This window comes from Carassius auratus, chromosome 11, assembly GCF_003368295.1.
Source record: "Carassius auratus strain Wakin chromosome 11, ASM336829v1, whole genome shotgun sequence".
NCBI classification, from domain to species: domain Eukaryota; kingdom Metazoa; phylum Chordata; class Actinopteri; order Cypriniformes; family Cyprinidae; genus Carassius; species Carassius auratus.
Window position 1 is genome coordinate 15366386 of NC_039253.1, and position 19074 is coordinate 15385459.

The 19074-nt window shown below is 38.0% G+C and overlaps 3 protein-coding genes and 1 long non-coding RNA gene across 6 annotated transcripts in view; 2 read left to right on the top strand and 2 right to left on the bottom strand.

Annotated features, from left to right (window-relative positions):
• Positions 1-5591, bottom strand: LOC113111156 (activity-dependent neuroprotector homeobox protein-like). Of its 2 annotated transcripts, none has more exons than XM_026275660.1 (4): positions 5236-5591; positions 3361-3470; positions 3158-3247; positions 1-3059 (listed from the first exon to the last, which is right to left on the bottom strand). In XM_026275660.1, the coding sequence occupies exons 2-4, from the start codon at positions 3466-3468 to the stop codon at positions 363-365; spliced, it is 2895 nt and encodes a 964-aa protein (XP_026131445.1). In that variant the 5' UTR covers positions 3469-3470; positions 5236-5591; the 3' UTR covers positions 1-362. The 2 variants fall into 2 exon arrangements, with proteins under 2 accessions (XP_026131445.1, XP_026131444.1); XM_026275659.1 differs by having other exon boundaries at positions 3361-3473; positions 5236-5590.
• The window catches only part of LOC113111163 (uncharacterized), a 26529-nt gene continuing 13019 nt past the window's right edge, over positions 5565-19074 (top strand). The window contains exons 1-3 of the long non-coding RNA XR_003293268.1: positions 5565-5691; positions 7747-7892; positions 8731-8919. This is a non-coding gene — a long non-coding RNA (uncharacterized LOC113111163). The remainder of the gene's footprint in view (positions 5692-7746; positions 7893-8730; positions 8920-19074) is intronic.
• Positions 7148-11732, bottom strand: LOC113111161 (DEP domain-containing mTOR-interacting protein). Of its 2 annotated transcripts, XM_026275664.1 has the most exons (9): positions 10391-11732; positions 10062-10240; positions 9780-9903; positions 9023-9201; positions 8604-8813; positions 7783-7902; positions 7572-7642; positions 7384-7488; positions 7148-7279 (listed from the first exon to the last, which is right to left on the bottom strand). In XM_026275664.1, the coding sequence occupies exons 1-9, from the start codon at positions 10471-10473 to the stop codon at positions 7154-7156; spliced, it is 1197 nt and encodes a 398-aa protein (XP_026131449.1). In that variant the 5' UTR covers positions 10474-11732; the 3' UTR covers positions 7148-7153. The 2 variants fall into 2 exon arrangements, with proteins under 2 accessions (XP_026131449.1, XP_026131450.1); XM_026275665.1 differs by lacking the exon at positions 7783-7902.
• mafbb (v-maf avian musculoaponeurotic fibrosarcoma oncogene homolog Bb) lies at positions 11890-13474 on the top strand. The gene has a single exon (XM_026275666.1). It carries the CDS (start codon positions 12103-12105, stop codon positions 13036-13038), a length of 936 nt encoding a protein of 311 aa, XP_026131451.1. The 5' UTR covers positions 11890-12102; the 3' UTR covers positions 13039-13474.

A 19074-nucleotide genomic window follows, 5' to 3' on the forward strand; every position in this document is an offset into this window, starting at 1 on the left:
TTTTGATTGTGAATTACACTGCCTTTTTTATTTCATCAGGGAAAAAAAACAATAGACCTATCAATTTCATTACAATTCCAACAAGTGTATGATTAAATACAGAAAACAGTATACAAAAAAAGAAGAAAAACTCACCAAAGACTATGGATCGGTTGGAAAAAACAATTACACAGTATATTAGTTTTCCCGCTTTTTTACAGCAGAATTGTTCGAGAGTAAACAGTACTTCCAGTAAGACTGTGTAACTGCTCAGACTCAGTTCATAACATATTGTTTACTGTCAGCAAAATGTGAGGTAAAAGCTCTGACCTACAAATCTGGGCATGGATAGACAAAGAAAGGGAAACTATCACCAAAAGTCATCATCTACCAAGTAACCCAACTTTCTTCCCCTTAACTTCGAATCGTCCTGCTGGTCTGTAGCGGCTCTCTTCAGAAGACATGTTGCCTGACCAGGTCGCCTCGTCAGGACTGGAACCCGAAACGGAGCCATCTAGACTTTTTGGCCCAACTCTGGGAGAACTTCTGCTTGCCCTGACATCTCTTTCGCAACGGAAGCCCTCTCGCAGCGATGTCCCTTTTGTGTGGGACTGACCTACCAAAGGCCTTATCGCCGTAGTTGGTTGATTGAGATTTTTATTAGGCATCACTTCTGGCTCTGAATCACTGTCAGAGTCAATGGCAATAGGTTCTGAGGATGATCCAGGGCATGGCTTGAAGGCACAGTTGCTAAGACTACTTTGTCCAGTGTTCAATGGCTGCATTTTCCCCTTAAAGTCTGCAGAGAAACCAACAGGAGACTTCAGCTTAAATTTTGAGGTCCTTGAGAATGTGCTTTTTTCATCATCATTGACTTCAAACAGCCAGCTTGAATCAAAGCCCATATCATGCTTGAGCTGGCTTACAGCCCGCATGTTAAAGCCAAGTAACACAGCAGGTTTGCGGGTGACAAAGTCCCTGTCACATGAGCGCCGATGGTTGGCAAAATGGCTTGAAACATCGGATTTCCACAACCAGAGGCTTGCAGCAAGTTTCTCAATCTCTCGTTGGGAAGGGTAGGGATGCCGATTGAAATACGCTGTAAGGAAAGCTTTGCGTGCTTCGTAGGACTCGTCACCATGACCTTTCGGATCCAGTGCCAACACAACCGGCTCCTCTGGCTTCTCAACAAAGCCTGTAGGGTAATACCTAGACTGGTCTACCATCTTCCTTCTCTTGGGGTCAGATGCATCTGGGGTAACTAACTCACGTTTGAGAGACCCAGCTCCAGGTGATCGCAGTCCAGGCATAATAGGCTTGGTGCCTTTGGGGGTCTGGCAAACACCTCTGCAGTGCACCAAATGGAGTGTGATGGTGGAAGCAGTCATGTTGCTAGTGTACACTCCCAGGCAGTGGATGCACTTGTAGGTTAGTTTCTTTTCAACAGGGTGCAACGTTTGGAGTACCTGATGACGATCCCGTAAATGATGGGCTAGGGCATCCGAGATGGGACCTTTGAGAATAGTGAAGCATAGTGGGCAGAGTGTTTTCCCAACTTCTTTCTTTTGTGACACAGAAGACTGGGACATGTTTCGGACCACAGAATCAGTTTGCGTATCTGGCTGCTTTACCGCCATCTTTGCAGGCTTAGCTATGGCGCTGTTCTGTGGTGGTTGACTGGCAGCTGAAGAGGCTTCAGGGGTCTCTTTCATGTTGTAGGTGGTTACAATAAGCTGAACATTTTTGGGATTTCCTTGCTGAAGTGTGAGATCGAATGTTAGAGGAGAAGCAGTTGGCGGATCCCCTGGTTCATTAGGGTGCGCCAGACGCTTGTGTGCTACAATTTTCTCAACTTCATGAAAGGTGGAATGACATTGTGGGCATGACAGCCCATGCACTAGCATATGGTTCAACAAAGAGTCACTGGGTAGATAACGGTTACAGTACAGACACTTGCTAGTAAAGTTGTGAATCTTCATGATGTATTTAGCCATCACCCTCACCTTCTCCGCCTGATGTTCCTTTTCAAAGTGAGCACTATATGTGCTTTCGGGGAAAAGTTCATTACAGATGGTGCAAATCTTCCACTTTTGTGTTTGTGAGGTGTTCAAAGCATTGGCTGATGCTTTCTTGGCCTGCAGTGATGTCAGTGTGGAAGTAGCAGCATGCACAGATGAAAGAGGTAGGCTCTTCAATGAGGGGGAGAAAGAAGCTGACTGGGCATTAAGATGTGTAGCACCATGGACTCCAAAACCGCCCAGGTGTTTTCCTGTATGTGACTGGGACACTGCACCAGACACGAAAGCTTTATCAGGTAGTGTAACGCGAACTGGATGACCAGGCACGGAGTTGCCTGCCAGAGTTTGCTTGAAATGGTTGACGACAGGTAACCCCACCATTTTGGGCATGCTGAAGCGATTCATTTGAGGTGTTTGAGGACGCACACCAGGAGTGATTGCAATGCCCCTTTGGATTATGTTCGCCTGGGGCCTCTGCACTATGACATTGGTGTGCCCAATCATAGCAGTGACTTGATGGCCAATGCGCTCATGGAACTCAATGACATGCTGGACCAGTGCTTCATAAGAACGAGGTGTGAATTGGCAGCTCTTGCAGTGAATCCCATGACTGTTACCAGGGACCTCTACACTGTTTTCTTGCTTCTCTGAGTTTCTTCCTAGGTAAGGTGTAGTCACATGCTGGAAGTGTTCCCTGTAAATATGCCTGCGCACCACGTTGTACAGTCTATCTCGGTAGGTGCACTTCTTGCAGTAGTACACCGCAAGCTCCTTTCGATCGCCCAACATAGGCTTGTCTAATCGCATACCGTCCCTAACCCCTGCTGGAGCTCCGTGAGGGCCGACGACACCCTGACGCACCATATTGTGAGGCATATGGAAGAGCCTGACATGGGTTTCCAGTGTCCTTTTGTTCCCACTGTATGTGCAATAGGAGCAATTAAGAAGGATTCGGCTCTCAAAGTCTTCTCTGTGAACATTGCGGAAGTGGTTTTTGTAGGCAGAGAAATACTTGGAGGCAAATTGGCAATCCGAGCAGCAAAACTGCTTTGTTCTGTAGTCCTGCAACATTTGAAAACAAAGCAATATTACAAAAAGTTTATGCAATGCGAAATATTTTACTTTGAGGACTTATGTTGCAGTGGCTGTGGGGGACATACCTGTGACTTTGTCCAGGATGGATCCCACAAACAAATGTCAAGGTAAAATTGTTTCATGTATGAATCACTGGGGCTAAAATCTTTGTAGTCCTACAGGATGGACAGGAAGTAACATTAGTGAAGCAAAGTCTTAAGTAACACAACAGATGTATTTTTAATCTGAGGTTCACTATGACTAGGAAACACAATGACAGTTCAATCACCTCCACATGTTCTTTGCAGTAGTCAAGGCCAATGTCACTCAGCAGTGTCTTGACTTTTTTCCTGGCCTTCCTCAGCCGAGTGAGGTTATTCACTGGAAGTTGAAACATCTCTTCTAAGAAAAAAAAAAAAAAGATTATAGTTAATCTCCAAATTGGTCAAATTTCACTCAGCATTTTTTAACTATGTTGTGAAGACCAATATAGACTTGTTATGCACTTGTATGTAGTATAGATGCAGCAACATAAAAAAGCAATTATTATTAATGTTATTTGCAGTCAGCCATAGTTAACTTATTCCACAAATGCAGGTGGTAAATTAAAGAACAGGGGTACAGGGATAACAATGAGTTTTATTCTGCTGGTCATGTGATTTCAACATGTTGCCACCAGCTTTTATGAGCCTCATGGGAGGGCGCATCACATTAAACAATTTGAAAGGGGTAGTTCACTCAAACATGAAAATAATATAATCAATGACTCACTCACTCCAAACCCTTTAGTTCATCTTTGAAACAGTAACAGAGGTATTTTTAACTCCTTTAAAAGTCAATTAAGGCAAAACTTTGGTGCTTCAAAAAAGATCATTAATAGTTTGTAAAAGTAACTGAATGGTTAATCCAAGTCTTCTGAATAGACATGATCACTTGATATGATGAACAGACTTAGATTTGCGATCAATGCACATACATAGAGCACATCAAACATGGTAAATTGAACAGTACTTGCTTCAAAGATGAAAACCAGTTAGGTTTGCCCTTGTCACTTTAGCATGGTTTGAGCATTCACAAGAACCATTGAGGTTTGTTTTTCTGGTGTCCAGCAAGTACGGTTCAGCTTCCGTTTACTATCTTTAATATGCTCTATGTATGTGCGATTTTAAATTGTCAAAACTTAAGGTGAACTGATTTTCAGTTGAGGAAATGAAATCACTCAGATCCATTAAAAATATTTATCTTATGGGTTTGGGATATAATGAAAGTAAATGATTACGGTTTTCATATTTTGAGTGAACTAACCACTATTCTTTTATCATATTAACAATATTGAACTTTTTAATGAACACACACACACACACACAAACACTATTAATTGTTAAGATGTTCTGAAAATTACAAAACACAGTGTGTAAATGTGAATGCAATGCCCAAACAAAATAAACCCTCTTCAAAAATAAAAATCTGCTGAGACATCACATCAGAGGCAGCTGAAGACACACTTCTTCCACAAGCACCTGGCAAGTTCACATATCTTTTCTGCATTTAGTGTGTGCCACTGTGCACTTCAAATACTTTAATGTAGACAACAAATCAATCTAGATGTAATAAAAGAGGAGCTCTAAATTTGTCAGAAGACTTAATAACATACTCATCCTTTGACATACAGTTAGCCAATATCAATCAGTTATGGGCAATGAACACGACACATGCAGCACTATAGGCTCAATGGTGTGATAGATATTACAGAATGTAAACAAACCACTCTTATATAAACCTGACCTCTGAGGCACAATGCATGCATGCAGCAACTGCAGCCGGGACTGTTGCTCCTATAATTGCAACTGCAATAGACAATACAGGCCACAGCAGGCCTTTTTGATAGGCTCAGCAAAAAATACCTCATTTGTTTTGACAGTCTGCGCTGGCGTTGGCCAGGCCGCATGTACCAACTTTCCAGTGAGAGTGAAGTGCTTCTAATGTATGATTTTATTTAAAAACGAACTAAGTTTAGCGATGACAAAACAATTGTTACTCCTTGCACATTTATGCAGTTAGCGCGTTAGCTTAGCCACATTTGATGTTTGATGTGCACACTGAACTCCACACAAAAGCAGCGATGCCAAAGAAAGAAAAGCAGACGTTTATAATCACACATTACCTGCTTTACTTTACGGTCTCGCATGGAATTCAAGCGCTTTGCTTTCAGAGCCAATGAAGAGTTAGGGTGAGAAGACAGAGACGGGTTGAGGTTTATTCGGCAGATGCTGCAGTCCTTCGCGCCGCTGCCGCCGCCGGTGGATTTCGGCAACTCATCCTGAGAATCCGCACCATGTGTCATCAGCTGGATTAACACAGGCTACTGGGCAGTTTCTGTCGACCTCATGGACTTTTTCTTTAATATACGACTTGGATAGACTGTTTTGTCTCTTCAGTACAAACACGGGGCAGAGAACAGACTTTTTTTCTTTCTCTTAGACTGTTCCGTTCCACAAACTAGACTAGCCTGTTCAAAATGGCCGACGCTTGCAAACGGAAATGACATATATTTATGTTAAGTTCAAAAGTGGCCACACTGATGTCTGGGGAAGATTCATCACCGCCACACAAGTACCAAGTAGGTTTAAGTCCTCGATTCATGAAATAATGGTAGATTTTGTTCTTGTATTAATTTTATTCGTTTGGGTTTACACATCAGTTGAGATAATGAAATTACTGGTTAAATGTCATCAACGTTGGAGGTGGTAGTGTCAAATCCAAGACTGCTGTCATATGCCAGTCCAATATTAACGTAAATGAATGAGGGTAAGTTTATGATTTAAAAATTAGCTGTAGCCTATTTTGCCATAATCTTGAACCAAAGTGGTTCCTGTATATTTGTATATGACACCTTGTTTTCTCTTGCCTTAAACATACAGTGATGATCAAAATTAGAGAACAATCTACAATATTCTACATTTCAAGCTCACTGTTTAGTCTTAAGTTACCCTAACAAGAGTTTAACAAGTTTTGAAGCAAATGTTTAATAAATTATTTAATTCTGACTCTTTATGGGGAATCGGTTCAACGCTGCAGCTGGAATTGCTTGCCAGTTTGGTGATGAACAGGGTATGGATCTGTCTCTGCACATTTAAGAGAAATCAGACTTAAAATTTTCTCTGCAGTTACAAAGTCTATCATCAGGAGAAAAAAAAGGGCTAAGCTCACATTTGCTGAGGACCAAGTTGTGTGGAGAAAGAAAAACTGGTTCAAGGTCACTTTAGTGATGAAAACAAATGTAATTTATTTTGGTCACGTGGGAAACATCATGTTTTGCATCAAACTGGGGAAAAACTGAAGCCAGTGGGGGATGTTTAGTGCAGCAGGAGTTGTGCCTCGTATAGCTACATGACAAGATGAATGCAAATTTTTATCAGAAATCTCATTTAGCAACATACTTGCAGGGAACACAACTTGCAGTGTTTTCCCTGCAAGCATCTCCCAATCAGCCTGCAATTTTCATGCAAGACAAAGCCCCCTTCACACTGCAAAACAGGTAAAGCAGTTCCATGAAGCCAAGAACACTGAAATAATTAAATGACTGTCTCAGAAATCTAAACCCAAGAAACCCAGTTACTGAGCTATCGAAGAGAGTGAAAGAAGACGATAAAAACCACATAAAGGTTTTTATTGAAATGCCTTGGTTATTTTTCAAACATGTTTGTATAACAGTGTTATACCCACAATTAATATTCCTTCACATTTTGATCAATGAAGATTAACACTTTTTTAACACTATTTCCGAAAAAAAAAAGTATTTATAGATTATTCTCAACTGTACATATTCAAGATAAAGGCACCAAACTTAATCGTTTAAAACTGAGATTAGATAAAAATCCTACTCATCTATTTTCAAAACACGTTATTAATATTATAATGAATGTTTATGTTATGGATGACCACTAATCTGAATATTGTCCCTCTAAATTGTGAATAGTGAACTATATATATATATATATATATATATATATATATATATATATATATATATATATATATATATATATGTAACAAATGTATTTAATTACACCTATACTTAATTAATCCAGTGGTTCCATGACTTCCAAAGTAACAACACGGGGTCCAGTCATCACCACCTTTGAAAGAGTACGATAGTCTAAGTGAAGCACACTGCATCCATTCACTCGGCACACAAACTGACGAACCTAAGCAAAAAAAAAAAAAAAAAAAAGATTGGAGGCCAGCTGATGATGGATTCTAAATTTTTATAGCGTAAGCAACTGTGTTTGTGTTTACGTGTTATGATCACCTTGATTCCTGCTGCTGCAGCAGGGCTTGCAGGATCCACAGCCTGAACATAACAAGGTGATTTTCCACGCACTACAAAGCCCCAGCCTAGGGCATCACCGAGGATCTTTAATGATAAAACTCACATAAACAAACTGTAGTTCATTGTTCTTTTCACGGCCAGCTAAGCCTGATGTTTGCAAGACTTACCGTAAGAACTCTTTTTACATAAGGAGCACCTGGAGATAACAGCTCTTCACAGGTTACACGTCTTTTCAGCACTGTCGAAAATAATAATACACATTACACACACATTTTATGACCAGAATTTGAAAACTGATAGAATACTTTGTCTCTTGGAATTTGACAGTTGTGCCTCTTATAGATTTTCAAAAGCATGCAAATGCACTCCTGTAATAACCTGATGTGGGATTGCATCGTACTGCAAGGGCAACGGTAAGAGAAGCAGTGAGCGGGTATCCACGAGAACTATGCTGCTGGTGGGTCAAACTTCCACACCGTCCATCCAAAGTAGGTTGAACTGTGATTATAAATTAGAAAAGCTTACATTTTACAAGTTTATACATTGATCTACAGTACTGCTTGAAACTTTAGGATGATTGTTGAAATGTTTTTAAATGAAGTCTCTTATGCTCACAAAGGCTGCGTTTATTAAATAGAATATACAATAAAACAGTAATATAAGTTTAACAATTTCTTTACTATCACTTTTCCTTCATCACTGTTAAATAAATCTATTATTTAAAAAAAAATCATATACTGACCCCATTATATTATATTAGTAATTACAAATATATATGAGTAATTTGCTCAAACGGTTATGTTGGCCTAATGGGTAGTCTTGTATTAGATTTTGTCATGTGTCAGGGGGTCCATGAGTAGTTTGGGGTTATGAAAAGGAGCCTTTAGTGTAAAATAAAATAATGAGAAACCCTAGGTTAAGGAGCTAGGTTGCTGACACAAAGGTTGCAGGTTACATGGGTGTCCACGAAAATGAAGAGTTACTGAGCTCATTATGCTGTGATATCCCAGCTGTGCCATTGAGCAAGGCACTTAACTTCATATTGCTTTCATTACTCCAGAGGGGTTGACCAGGCAATTAGTGTGCTGAAACTCCCTCTGGTTAAATTGGGCCATTTGCCTAAGCACCACCTCTCAAGCTCTAACACTCCATATCAAAGCACTGAAATATCTTTGTACTATTTGTACTGATTTTACTACCAGATAAGAAGTCACTGTTGCCTTCAGGTGGAGAAGTTTTGTGCATAGTGAAGGGACTGCCAGCCTGGTCTTCTTGGCTTTGGTGTGTTATACATTCAACCTCTTCATTCTCTGTCTCATGCAACAGTTCAGAAAGACGGCGCCGCCAGCGAAAGTTAATGCAGAATTGATACAGCAGCCCGCTGTCAAAGAAGTGGTGCTTCAGAGAGACTGCAGAGTGAAATGAAGAGTGGACTGTTTCAACAAGGCAAGGGCATAAAGAGCAAAATCACTGCAGATAAAACATTACTTCAAGAGGTCATCGCTCTATACAGAGGTATGTTGCATTAGATTAACTTAACAGAGAGACAGTGCATTTAGACCTTCTAATGGCTAAATAAAACATCGTCATAATCTAGGTGATAGTTAGCTATTATTACCATGCTGAATGATACCATGCTCTAGTAGGGCCTTGCAGAGATCCAGTCCTTGCCGTCGACTCTCTATTTCACCGTTTTGTAGCAGCCAATCAATTAACATGTAACCAGGGAAAGAACGATCATAAGCCACTCCCTTTTCCTGTCTCAGTTGTAAGATGGAGTCTTTGCTTGTAATCAGACTGTGAAAAGCAACAGATGAATTTTGAAAATCTCATCTGAAAGAGCCTAATAATGACAATTATTTTGCTGCATTTATTAATGTAGATTAATGCTTATTATTTATCAATATATTACCGTTTAAAAGTTTGGGGTTAGTAAAAATTGTGTATGTTTTTGAAAACCGTCTCTTTGGCTGCCTTTATTAAAACAAAATACAGTAAAAACAGTAATTTTGTGAAATATTATTACAATTTAAAATAACAGTTTTGCATATTTTAAAATGTAATTTATTCCTGTGATGGCAAAGCTGATTGCTATGATGATTTATTGCTCAAGATAATTTTTTTTCCCCAGAATTCTTTGACAAATAGAAAGTTTAAAATAACAGTATTTGTTTGAAGAAGAAATCCTTTGTAACATTACAAATGTACTGTCACTTTTGATCAGTTGATTGCACCTTCGCTTAACAAAAGCCTGTGTTAATTCCTTAAAGAAATGTGCTGATCCCAGACTATTAAATGGTATATATTATTAATGCAATTCAATTTAAAATGTTTTTAAAACCTTTTTTTTTACACTTCCTAAGAAAGTGTCTTACTGTTCATACAGCCTCTGTCCACGCATGAAGATCTTAACCTCTATGTTGAAAGGAAATGTGCCATCATCTTTTCTGAATCTGTATAAATATTGGGCGTCTTTGAACACAGGCCACTTATCACACACTATAAAGATGAAAAGATGGTTAAGTATGCAATCTGTTTTCTGAAACATTAAGAATCAAATAAATGGGACCTAATATGAGTCAACAGAGAAGGAAAACAGACATGACCTTGTTGTATCACACGCTTTGTTATTTGGTGTACAGTAAATAATATTGTACCGTGATGAATGATATCATGGTCCATGAGGTGCTGCATGAGCGGGACAGCAGTCTCTCGATCAGGCACTTCTTTATGAGCAATCAGCCAGTCAATGAGCTCCTGAGCCACAAAACAATTTGGGTATGTTCGCAAATGGTGTCTACGGTCCTTGATCAACTTGCTATCATGTAGTCGCAATCTTCAAAATCAAGATAGTTGTATTAGCAACAGTTATTATGCAAACATTAAGAATATTAGGCTAACTGTATAACAAAATAATGTTATAACAAATAATTCAATATTTTAAGTTTTGAGGTGTAGTGAGATTAACTTTGTTAATATAGCGTACCTTAGCTGTTCTCCGGCAATCATTATCTCTGCCTTTTGGTGTCTTGTCATCATTGTACTTTGAATGTTTCCCTGCAGCTCCATGGATGTTCTGTCAAGTCTCTGCTTCTGTGCACTTGTTTCATTCGCTTTATTGGTGCTTTTGTGTTTAGTAAATATTCAGCAGACTGGGGCACCAGTTCTTCAATACTGTGAATGTTGTGTATACAAATATATTCCCTCTCTGCATCCTTGTTACAAGCACTTTAGACATTGTTCTAGGTTTTGAGTGATGTTTACAGACAGGACTTTCCATAAAAAATATATATATACTGTATATAGTTCATATAAATACAAAAAAAAACCTTTAAAGGTAGTTTCAGTGATGCTGTCTTAACTGTTCTTTTTTTAAATGTAAAAATTGGAAAACATCAGCAGCTTCACATAATGGCCACATGGTGTCGTTAAAAGAATTAACAGAGAAACATACACATACCACGAGATCTCGGAGAATCTTAGACTGAGATAATCACTTAGTTTTGGACTTGGGTCCAAATACCATCTTAACTTATATTGGCTCATCTGAAAATTGCTTCCGTTCAAAGATATATTTTAACTTTAGGTTTTTCACAGTTTCACAGTCTTGTTTCTGAGAATGTTTGCGCAGAGGAGAGAAGTCCTACTATATATATAAATTAAGCTGACTCTTACAAAACATGTCAAGGTCATATTTCTCCCCAAAATGATCAACATGTAAAAATTATTTTTTCCTAACTTTTTTATTTTTGTTATCTGTTATGCACATCATAGTTCTTTATGTTGTATTTATGTTATAGTTAATTACTTGACTATATTTTGGTTAATTAATGCTTATAGTTTGTTATTTAGTTAAAGCCTTCATTTTAATGTCTTGTGCTACCCTGGTGGTCTTGTGTGGATGACACTGTGATCTGACTTTATTGTTGGTCACAGTTGCTAGAGAGGCCAACTTTAAGTGATCATGTGGCCTTCCATAGCACCACCTGTGAGTATCAGTGCATTTTACAATGATATTCAGGTTTTAATTGCTCACATTTATTATGGCAATTAGGGAAAGTAAGTGACATAACAGTCACAGTGTATCCCCTAATGCTTGTCACTGTTAGTGATCGTCATGCTGTGTAAAATATGTGCTGGCTATATCGTGATAGTATCGTGTTATATAGTGTTTAAATTATGGACTGCTTCTTTAAAAAAATAAAATAAAAAAATAAAGTTTTTTTTTCCTACGATACTGAGAATCACAGTCAACCCCGCCAAACTGAAAATAAAAAGTGTGCTGATTTGTTTTTTGTTTGATTAAATATTTTATTAATAGGTTCGCTTGTCGTTAGACTATGAAAAATGCGACATTGGTTTTGGTGTACTACTAAACGTACCGCGGACGTGTTTTGGTGAGAGTGACAGCTGTGATAGGAAAGAGGGCGTGGCCTCGCTGAGCGGCTGCTTTTAAAGCTGCGTGATTTACTTTCTTTTCAACACAGCTACATCCTGCGCTGTTCTCCGAGAGACCATCTGAAACTAAAAAGCGACTCGCAAACTTTCTGTCGGCTAAGGCGTTTAGGAGGGTGGCTTAAAGAGTTGTATTGACTTCCAGCGCGATTTTATATGCGATTGAACCGTGTTTTCAGAACATTGATGCAACCTTAACCGCAGTAACAAGTTGTTCGCTTCATCGAAACATCAGCAGAAATCATGACGGCGGCGCAGCATCAGCTAAATTTGGACTACGGTGACTTTGACATGAGATTTGATGTGAAAAAGGAAGCTGCAGCTTTGGGACCGGACCGCTCTTTTATCCAGCAGTGCGGTGTACACGTGCCAGGCTCCGTGTCCAGCACACCCATGAGCACCCCGTGCAGCTCCGTGCCTTCCTCCCCGAGCTTCAGCCCAAGCGGACAGAGAAGCGGTGCTGAAGATCTCTACTGGACCCTGAGCACGGGGGCTTATCCACAGCACGCAGATCCCCACTGCCTTGAACTGACACCCGAGGATGTCCGGGAAGCCTTAAGTGCCAATCTCATGCATGCACACCCTTCTCAGCTCCACCAGGCAGAGATGGAGCATGGCTACAGGAGCATCAGTCAGTTCCACGCACCAAACATGCATCAATTCCATCAGCAGCAGTACTCCGACCTCGGCCACAATCCCGAATTCGCGCACGACAAAAGCGTGGATCAGTTAATGCAGCAACTCGACTGTGCACCTCAAGGCGCGACGCACCTCAGGTCGCATAATATCCACCAGCAGACGCACCACAGACGCGGCGAGCGCGCGGAGAGCCGCTTCTCCGACCAGCAGCTGGTGTCCATGTCTGTGCGCGAGCTCAACCGACACCTCCGCGGCATGAGCAAGGACGAAATTATCCGGCTGAAGCAGAAACGCCGTACCTTGAAAAACCGCGGCTACGCTCAGTCGTGTCGACACAAACGCGTTCAGCTGAAACACATACTGGAGAACGAGAAGACGAGCCTCGCGACGCAGGTGGAGCAGCTGAAGCACGAGCTCAATAAGCTGGTGCGCGAGAGGGACGCATACAAACTCAAATGCGAGAGGCTAGTTGTCGGAATGAACTGCCAGAGCAATGGACCCTGTTGTGAAAATCCCTCATCGCCTGAATTTTTGCGATAGTTCTGCATATATTTAATGTTGATAAAGTTTCTCTTTAATAATATAAAAAACAGCTTAAAATTGTTTGCTGGTCTGACCAGCAAAACCGTCTTAGACTTCCTTGTTTTTGTCAGCAGAGGAGAAAGTTTTAATTCTGTTGTTTGGTATTTTAGCCTATATTTTCACTCAACTTTATCTCTGACATGTCAAGCTGGTTTTGATAATGTATCTTTTATCTTCTAGTTTTCACAACAGTCAGTCATCTCAGCTATGCAAATGACATTTGACCTTTTTGGAAATAGATGCATTGCTTCGGCAATTTTTGTTTGTTTGAACATTTTGTAATTTGCTTCATTAATCAGTTGTATTATTTGTTCCTCAACTCTTCTGAAGAGTAGACGATTGTGATTTGCATTTCCTTGTCACCTCCAAAATAAATTTGTAAAGAAAAAAAAAATCATTTGGATTCCCTTATTTTTCTTGCACTTCCCCAGAACGCAGTTCAAACTGCGTTTTTGCACAAAACTTACATAGCATGGATGTTTTATATGTAACCCATCAACAGACTGAGAACATAAAAAAAAAACAACAGTTCACAGGTATGTCTACTGGCAGCAACCTTTGACCTTGCTCAACGGCTGTTTCCTGAGACAACTGTGTTTCTAATGACTCGAGAGACTCGGAGAAGAGCTGCACAGCACTGATTGTACCAAGGTGGAAATACGCTTTGCTCTCTTCTCCTTAAGAGGAAAGCAAAGGCCATCCATCTGAACTGTTTTTTTGATTTCTCTTGAAAATAATAGTTTTATTACGAACTCCAGTAACAGAAGGATTTGCTGGAAAGGCCAGCCCAGTATGACAAACTTTACGAGCAAAATGAGTAATCTCCACTCTAAACCACAATGTTGGAACATTTGCACTTTGGTAATGAATCGAAAATGATTTAAAGTCACGCGAATGAAAAAAAGTGAAGCAGTGCGATACACTTTCACAACACTGACATAAATAGATCTTCAAACACTGGTTGTTATTTTTGTTTTACACAACTCTTCTTTTCTCGGGATCCAAACTAGATGTGTGGCAAAACAGCCTTTAACCCTCGACCTTGTTGTCAACTGCTCCTTAACAGTTAGCACAAGATTGACCGCCTTGTAATGACGTGCCACCTGTGCAACACAGGGTCACAGGTGCAAAAGCAGTTTTTCACTGAGCAACAGCTTCATGATTTCTTTCTCATCCCAAAGTTAGCTTGTCATTTATGAGAATGATTTTTATGAAAGCGTTGTATTGGCTGATCAATAGGACTAATGTGCCAGAAGACTCATTAGTAACATTTATTCAGGATTTTTCAAAGCACTTATAATTTCTTGGGTTCCGATTGACTCCATACAAATGCATGTATTTTTTTTAAAATCTAGATAGGCCTAGTCATTTGTATCATTGATCGGTGTTTTTTGTTTTGTGCTGTTCTTGTAGAGTTCTTGTAGACTCAGTGTACAGTGTTTTATCACTGGAAAGCAGTGCTGTTGTAAAAGTCGGTAACAACCTCTCCTTGCACGTGAGATAGTGTGGCTGTCCCCTCCTTCCCCCACTCTGCCTTTGCCCGAGGGGGAGGGGTATTGAGTCAGCACTCTGCCCAAGGTGTCTGCTGCTCTGTGGCATCGGAGGGTCACTGAAACCAGAAAGACTGAGGCAGGAAGAGACCACGGACAAACAAAAGTGCAAAAAGAGTTGGTATTATTAGACTAACACAGGCTGTCAAATTCTGGTAGTAAAATGATAGTTATGACTCTGTATGAGTTGGGTTTAAACTATTTATTGAACACATGCACACTGTTAATGTTTAGTATGAATTTGCCAACATGCCACATTGTACAGCAACTGCAAGTTATATTTAAGTTTAAGAACTATTTATTCTGTTTATTGATGATGATGATGATGATGATGATTATTATTACATTTATAAACTTATTATAGATTATATAATTTTAAATGTATAATTTATTAAGAATGTAATTTATTATTTTACTATTTTGCTGTTACAGTCATCTAATAAAATAAATACAATTATATTTATTTAGTATACATTATTACATTTAATACCTTTACAATTTGTTTATATTATTTATAATACATTCATTTTAATGTATTATATTAAAATCGACATAATATAAGCAACATTTATCTTTTAATATTATTAATAGTATATAATACAATAACGTAATATTAAATATGAAAAATATTAATTATATTTAAAAATGTGTATTTTAAAATGTTTATATATTTTAAAAATATATATCATTTATATGATTTCATCTATAATTGTATAAATGTATTATTTTGTATTTTTAATAAATGTAATCTACAATATACAATTAGAGTTATATATTATGATTGATAATATTCAATTGCAGCAGTGAATATACTGAATACTGTTTAATAACAGATTAATTCAATTAAAATGAGAATTAAATTAGCACCATTTAGGATATTTAAATTTGAACAATTCTTTAAAACATTAAGCATTTATATAATTTTCATTTCATTTTCATATCATTTTACTTATAACTGTAATTATTTAAAATAATTATTTTTATTTATAATTTTAATGTAATATACATTATAAGTATCAATGTAATATCCATTCATAATTTATTTATAATTGTATAATTATTAAAATCGTGCATTTAGTAAAATGTGTCAGTTATATCAAAACAATAATAAGATATTGTGCCACTTAGAACATTTAGAATTTTAACATTTTAAAACTTTCGTACACACAACGGCTGTCTGTAAACAAGAGCAAGTTAAGTTCAGTTAGACCACTAAATAGTCTCTGGCCGAACATTGAGTCAAAAGTGCCTGATCTCTCAAGCAGAACTTGTCTGGTCAGAACTGGTCTGTTCCTGCTTTCTGGCTGTTTTTTTATTGTGGAGAATACCAATGTCCTCTATCTCTCTCACCCTTCACGTGAACAGCAGCAGCCGTGAGGCAGTGAGGATGGACGGGGATATATGGGCTTCCTCTTTCACTTCCTAAATAGGGGTCTGGTCAAGTGACTTTGTTCGAGAGTGAGGGGAGATGAAGTGAAGGAATGCAATGCGGCGGTGGGGTTGGTGGTTTCCGCTCAGGATGTCCACTTGTTTCTGTGTTTGGAGCCATGACAGTTATTGTGGTGTTGTGATTTACGGTTTTACAAGCACGTTAAATCAGTGAATTGTCTTGGTTTTGTAAATTCTGGACTAATTTTGCTATGTAGTGGTGCAGCAATCGAATGCATAGAAGCTAAACTTGTTGATTAAAGAGAAAATTCATCTAAACATAAAAATTGTATTATGCTCACCGAATGTTCATCCAAACCTGCCGTAAAGTAAGTGATACATGTTTGGAATGACATGAGGGTGAGTAAATGATGACAGAATTGTAATTTCTAGGAACGATCACAATATCTTGATTTTTTTTTTTTTTTTTTTTTTTACTGCATACTTACAAATTAGTTTTTCAAAAGTGGAAGCTTAGGAACTTTAAAAACAAGTCTCTTATGCATTTTTTTTTTTTTAGAAGAAAACCTCAGTTAAGCAGATGCTTGCTGGTCTCTTGTGCGTCAGAACTGATGACAGCACTTCATGATCACACAACGTACACATGACTCACTGAGGAGAATTCAGGCTTGCTCCCACACTGTCACTTCCTTCTCCCTCCCAGACCTCTTACACTTGCCTTTTAGCCTGGCTAAAGTACAGGTTTAAACCGGCCGTAAATACTCAGTGGGTCATGCTTTTGTCAAAGCCTCATGTGCACTTTTTTATTTTTAACAAACTTAAAGGCTGACAAAAAGTGCACAGTCATAAGTCTGGAGCCACAAAGGCTTCACATTGGTAAAAATAAAGATTCTTTATTTGCATTGATGGTTCCATGAAGAACCTTTAATATCTGTGGAATCTTTTCATTCCACAAAAGGTTCTTTATAGTGGAAAAGGTTTTTAAAATGTTCTTCACACTAAGAAAATAATGTTTGTTTGTTTTGATTTGTTTTGTTGTTTAGATTTTTGTTTTGTTTTGTGGTTTAGAGTTTTGTTTTGTTTCAATGGGGAGCCCAAAATGGTTAGCTGAAAACCGCTTTTTGAAACTTTATTTTTAAGTGTACAGTAAGATAGTATATACATCTGTATAAGATTAATTTCTAAACCTGGATACAAGCTAGATGCTTAAAGTGAAGGTATGTTTATTTTAGATTTACAGTGCTTTGCTGGCAATTGTACATTTCGTCCCCTTGGAATTATAAGGTTCTGTCTGAAATTTTTGTCAAAATTGAGTTATTAACATATTCTTATTCTGTGTCAATGTATTTAATTTATGTGATAGATTTTTTTAATGTTGTGTACATTATGAGACTTGTTTTAAAAAAAAAAAAAGGTTCTATCTACACAGTCGAATGGAACACAAAAACTTTGAAGCTCAATATCTCAAAACTACTAGGAATGCAGTTAGAATCTTATAATTCCAAGGGGATGATTTGTCTAACTGTTAAAATGACCCAATCAGCTAAAAAAAGTGTCAAGTTCAATGGAATTAAAGATAAAAAAAAAATAAATAAATCACTGAACACAGACTTTCACCATGCTTTCAACTTAATATAGTTTAGGTGGGGTCAAATGTAGCAGACAACTTGGAGTAAATGACAGTGGTTCCTCATATCCAAGAAAAGCAAATGGGTTGATATGTGCCTAATAGATATAGCAGCAATCATCTCTTATTGTTTTAAACTACCACATACCAAGTGTGCCGTCAGAATGTCATAAATGTTTCTAAAAAAATTAATCAAAATCTCCCAACAAAATGTGAAATTGGACAGGGATAAAGGACATCCTGCTGTTGAAGTTAACTCATGCTGTGACACATATTTTAGAATCATGAATCATTCATTTTAGTTGGTTCTAGTAATTCTGTTTTTGTAATTTTTCTTATTTTTGTCGGTATAGCTTTTATAAAGTTTTAGTTCGTTTAGTTTTAGTAAATTTAGTACCTCAACTTAAATAAATGTAAATGAGAAATTTAGCCTTTGTAGGTTTTTATTTTATCTTAGTTCAGCTAATGTTTATTTTATTTCAAGTGATTAATTTTAACATCCTTGCAAATAACAAACCGTCTAAATGTTTGTCCTTTTGCCTCCTTAATATCAAGGATGACATAATTCCAAAGTCTGAGTAAAGAAATGATCAGACAAAGTGTTCGTTTTGAAGAGCACAAAACATTTCACGCCTCCAGCTGCTGTTTTACAGCTCGGGTTTGTCTTTGCCGATCTTGAAACCAGCTTGTATAGCATAACAGGACCATGATGGCAAAAGAACATGGGGGACAGAGAAGATGAGCTTTCCCACAGGTGGCAAATAGGGATCAGGTTTCAAAAGGTGTTATCAGGCCTCGCCATCTTATGTCGAGCTCGCTTGTCAGCACTTTCTCCACCAAGGGCATTTGACACTCTCACTCTATGTGCATCAACCGAATGAGGAAGTAATGTGTTAATTTGAGATGACATTTCACAGCAGCAACTGCACCACAAACATTTATCTGCATTATTTTTTTCTCGTAATGACACTGCATTATGTATACTTATTTTGTAATAGATACCACATTACACACAATCAAAAAATCAAAACAAAGCTGAGTTTGTAGATGGGTGTTTCTTCCACTACAGGCTAATTTCTTTGGAAACATTTTTTTACCATTTTCTAATGGTAACAATTTATTTTCTAAATACCTGTTATGTATATAAATAAAAAAACTTAACATTTTGTAAAATAAATCAACAACTTTAAAATATTTATTGTGCAAAAATTATTATTTGTAGAAATTTAGTCTACTTAAATTTTGACTTATTTCTATGACAAGTCAACAAAGTCCTTTTTTTTTTTTTTTTACGTGACATTCAGCCAAGTATGGTGACCCATACTCAGAATTTGTGCTTTGCATTTAACCCATCCGAAGTGCACACACACAGAGCAGTGAACACACACACACACACACAGAGCAGTGGGCAGCCATTTATGCTGCGGC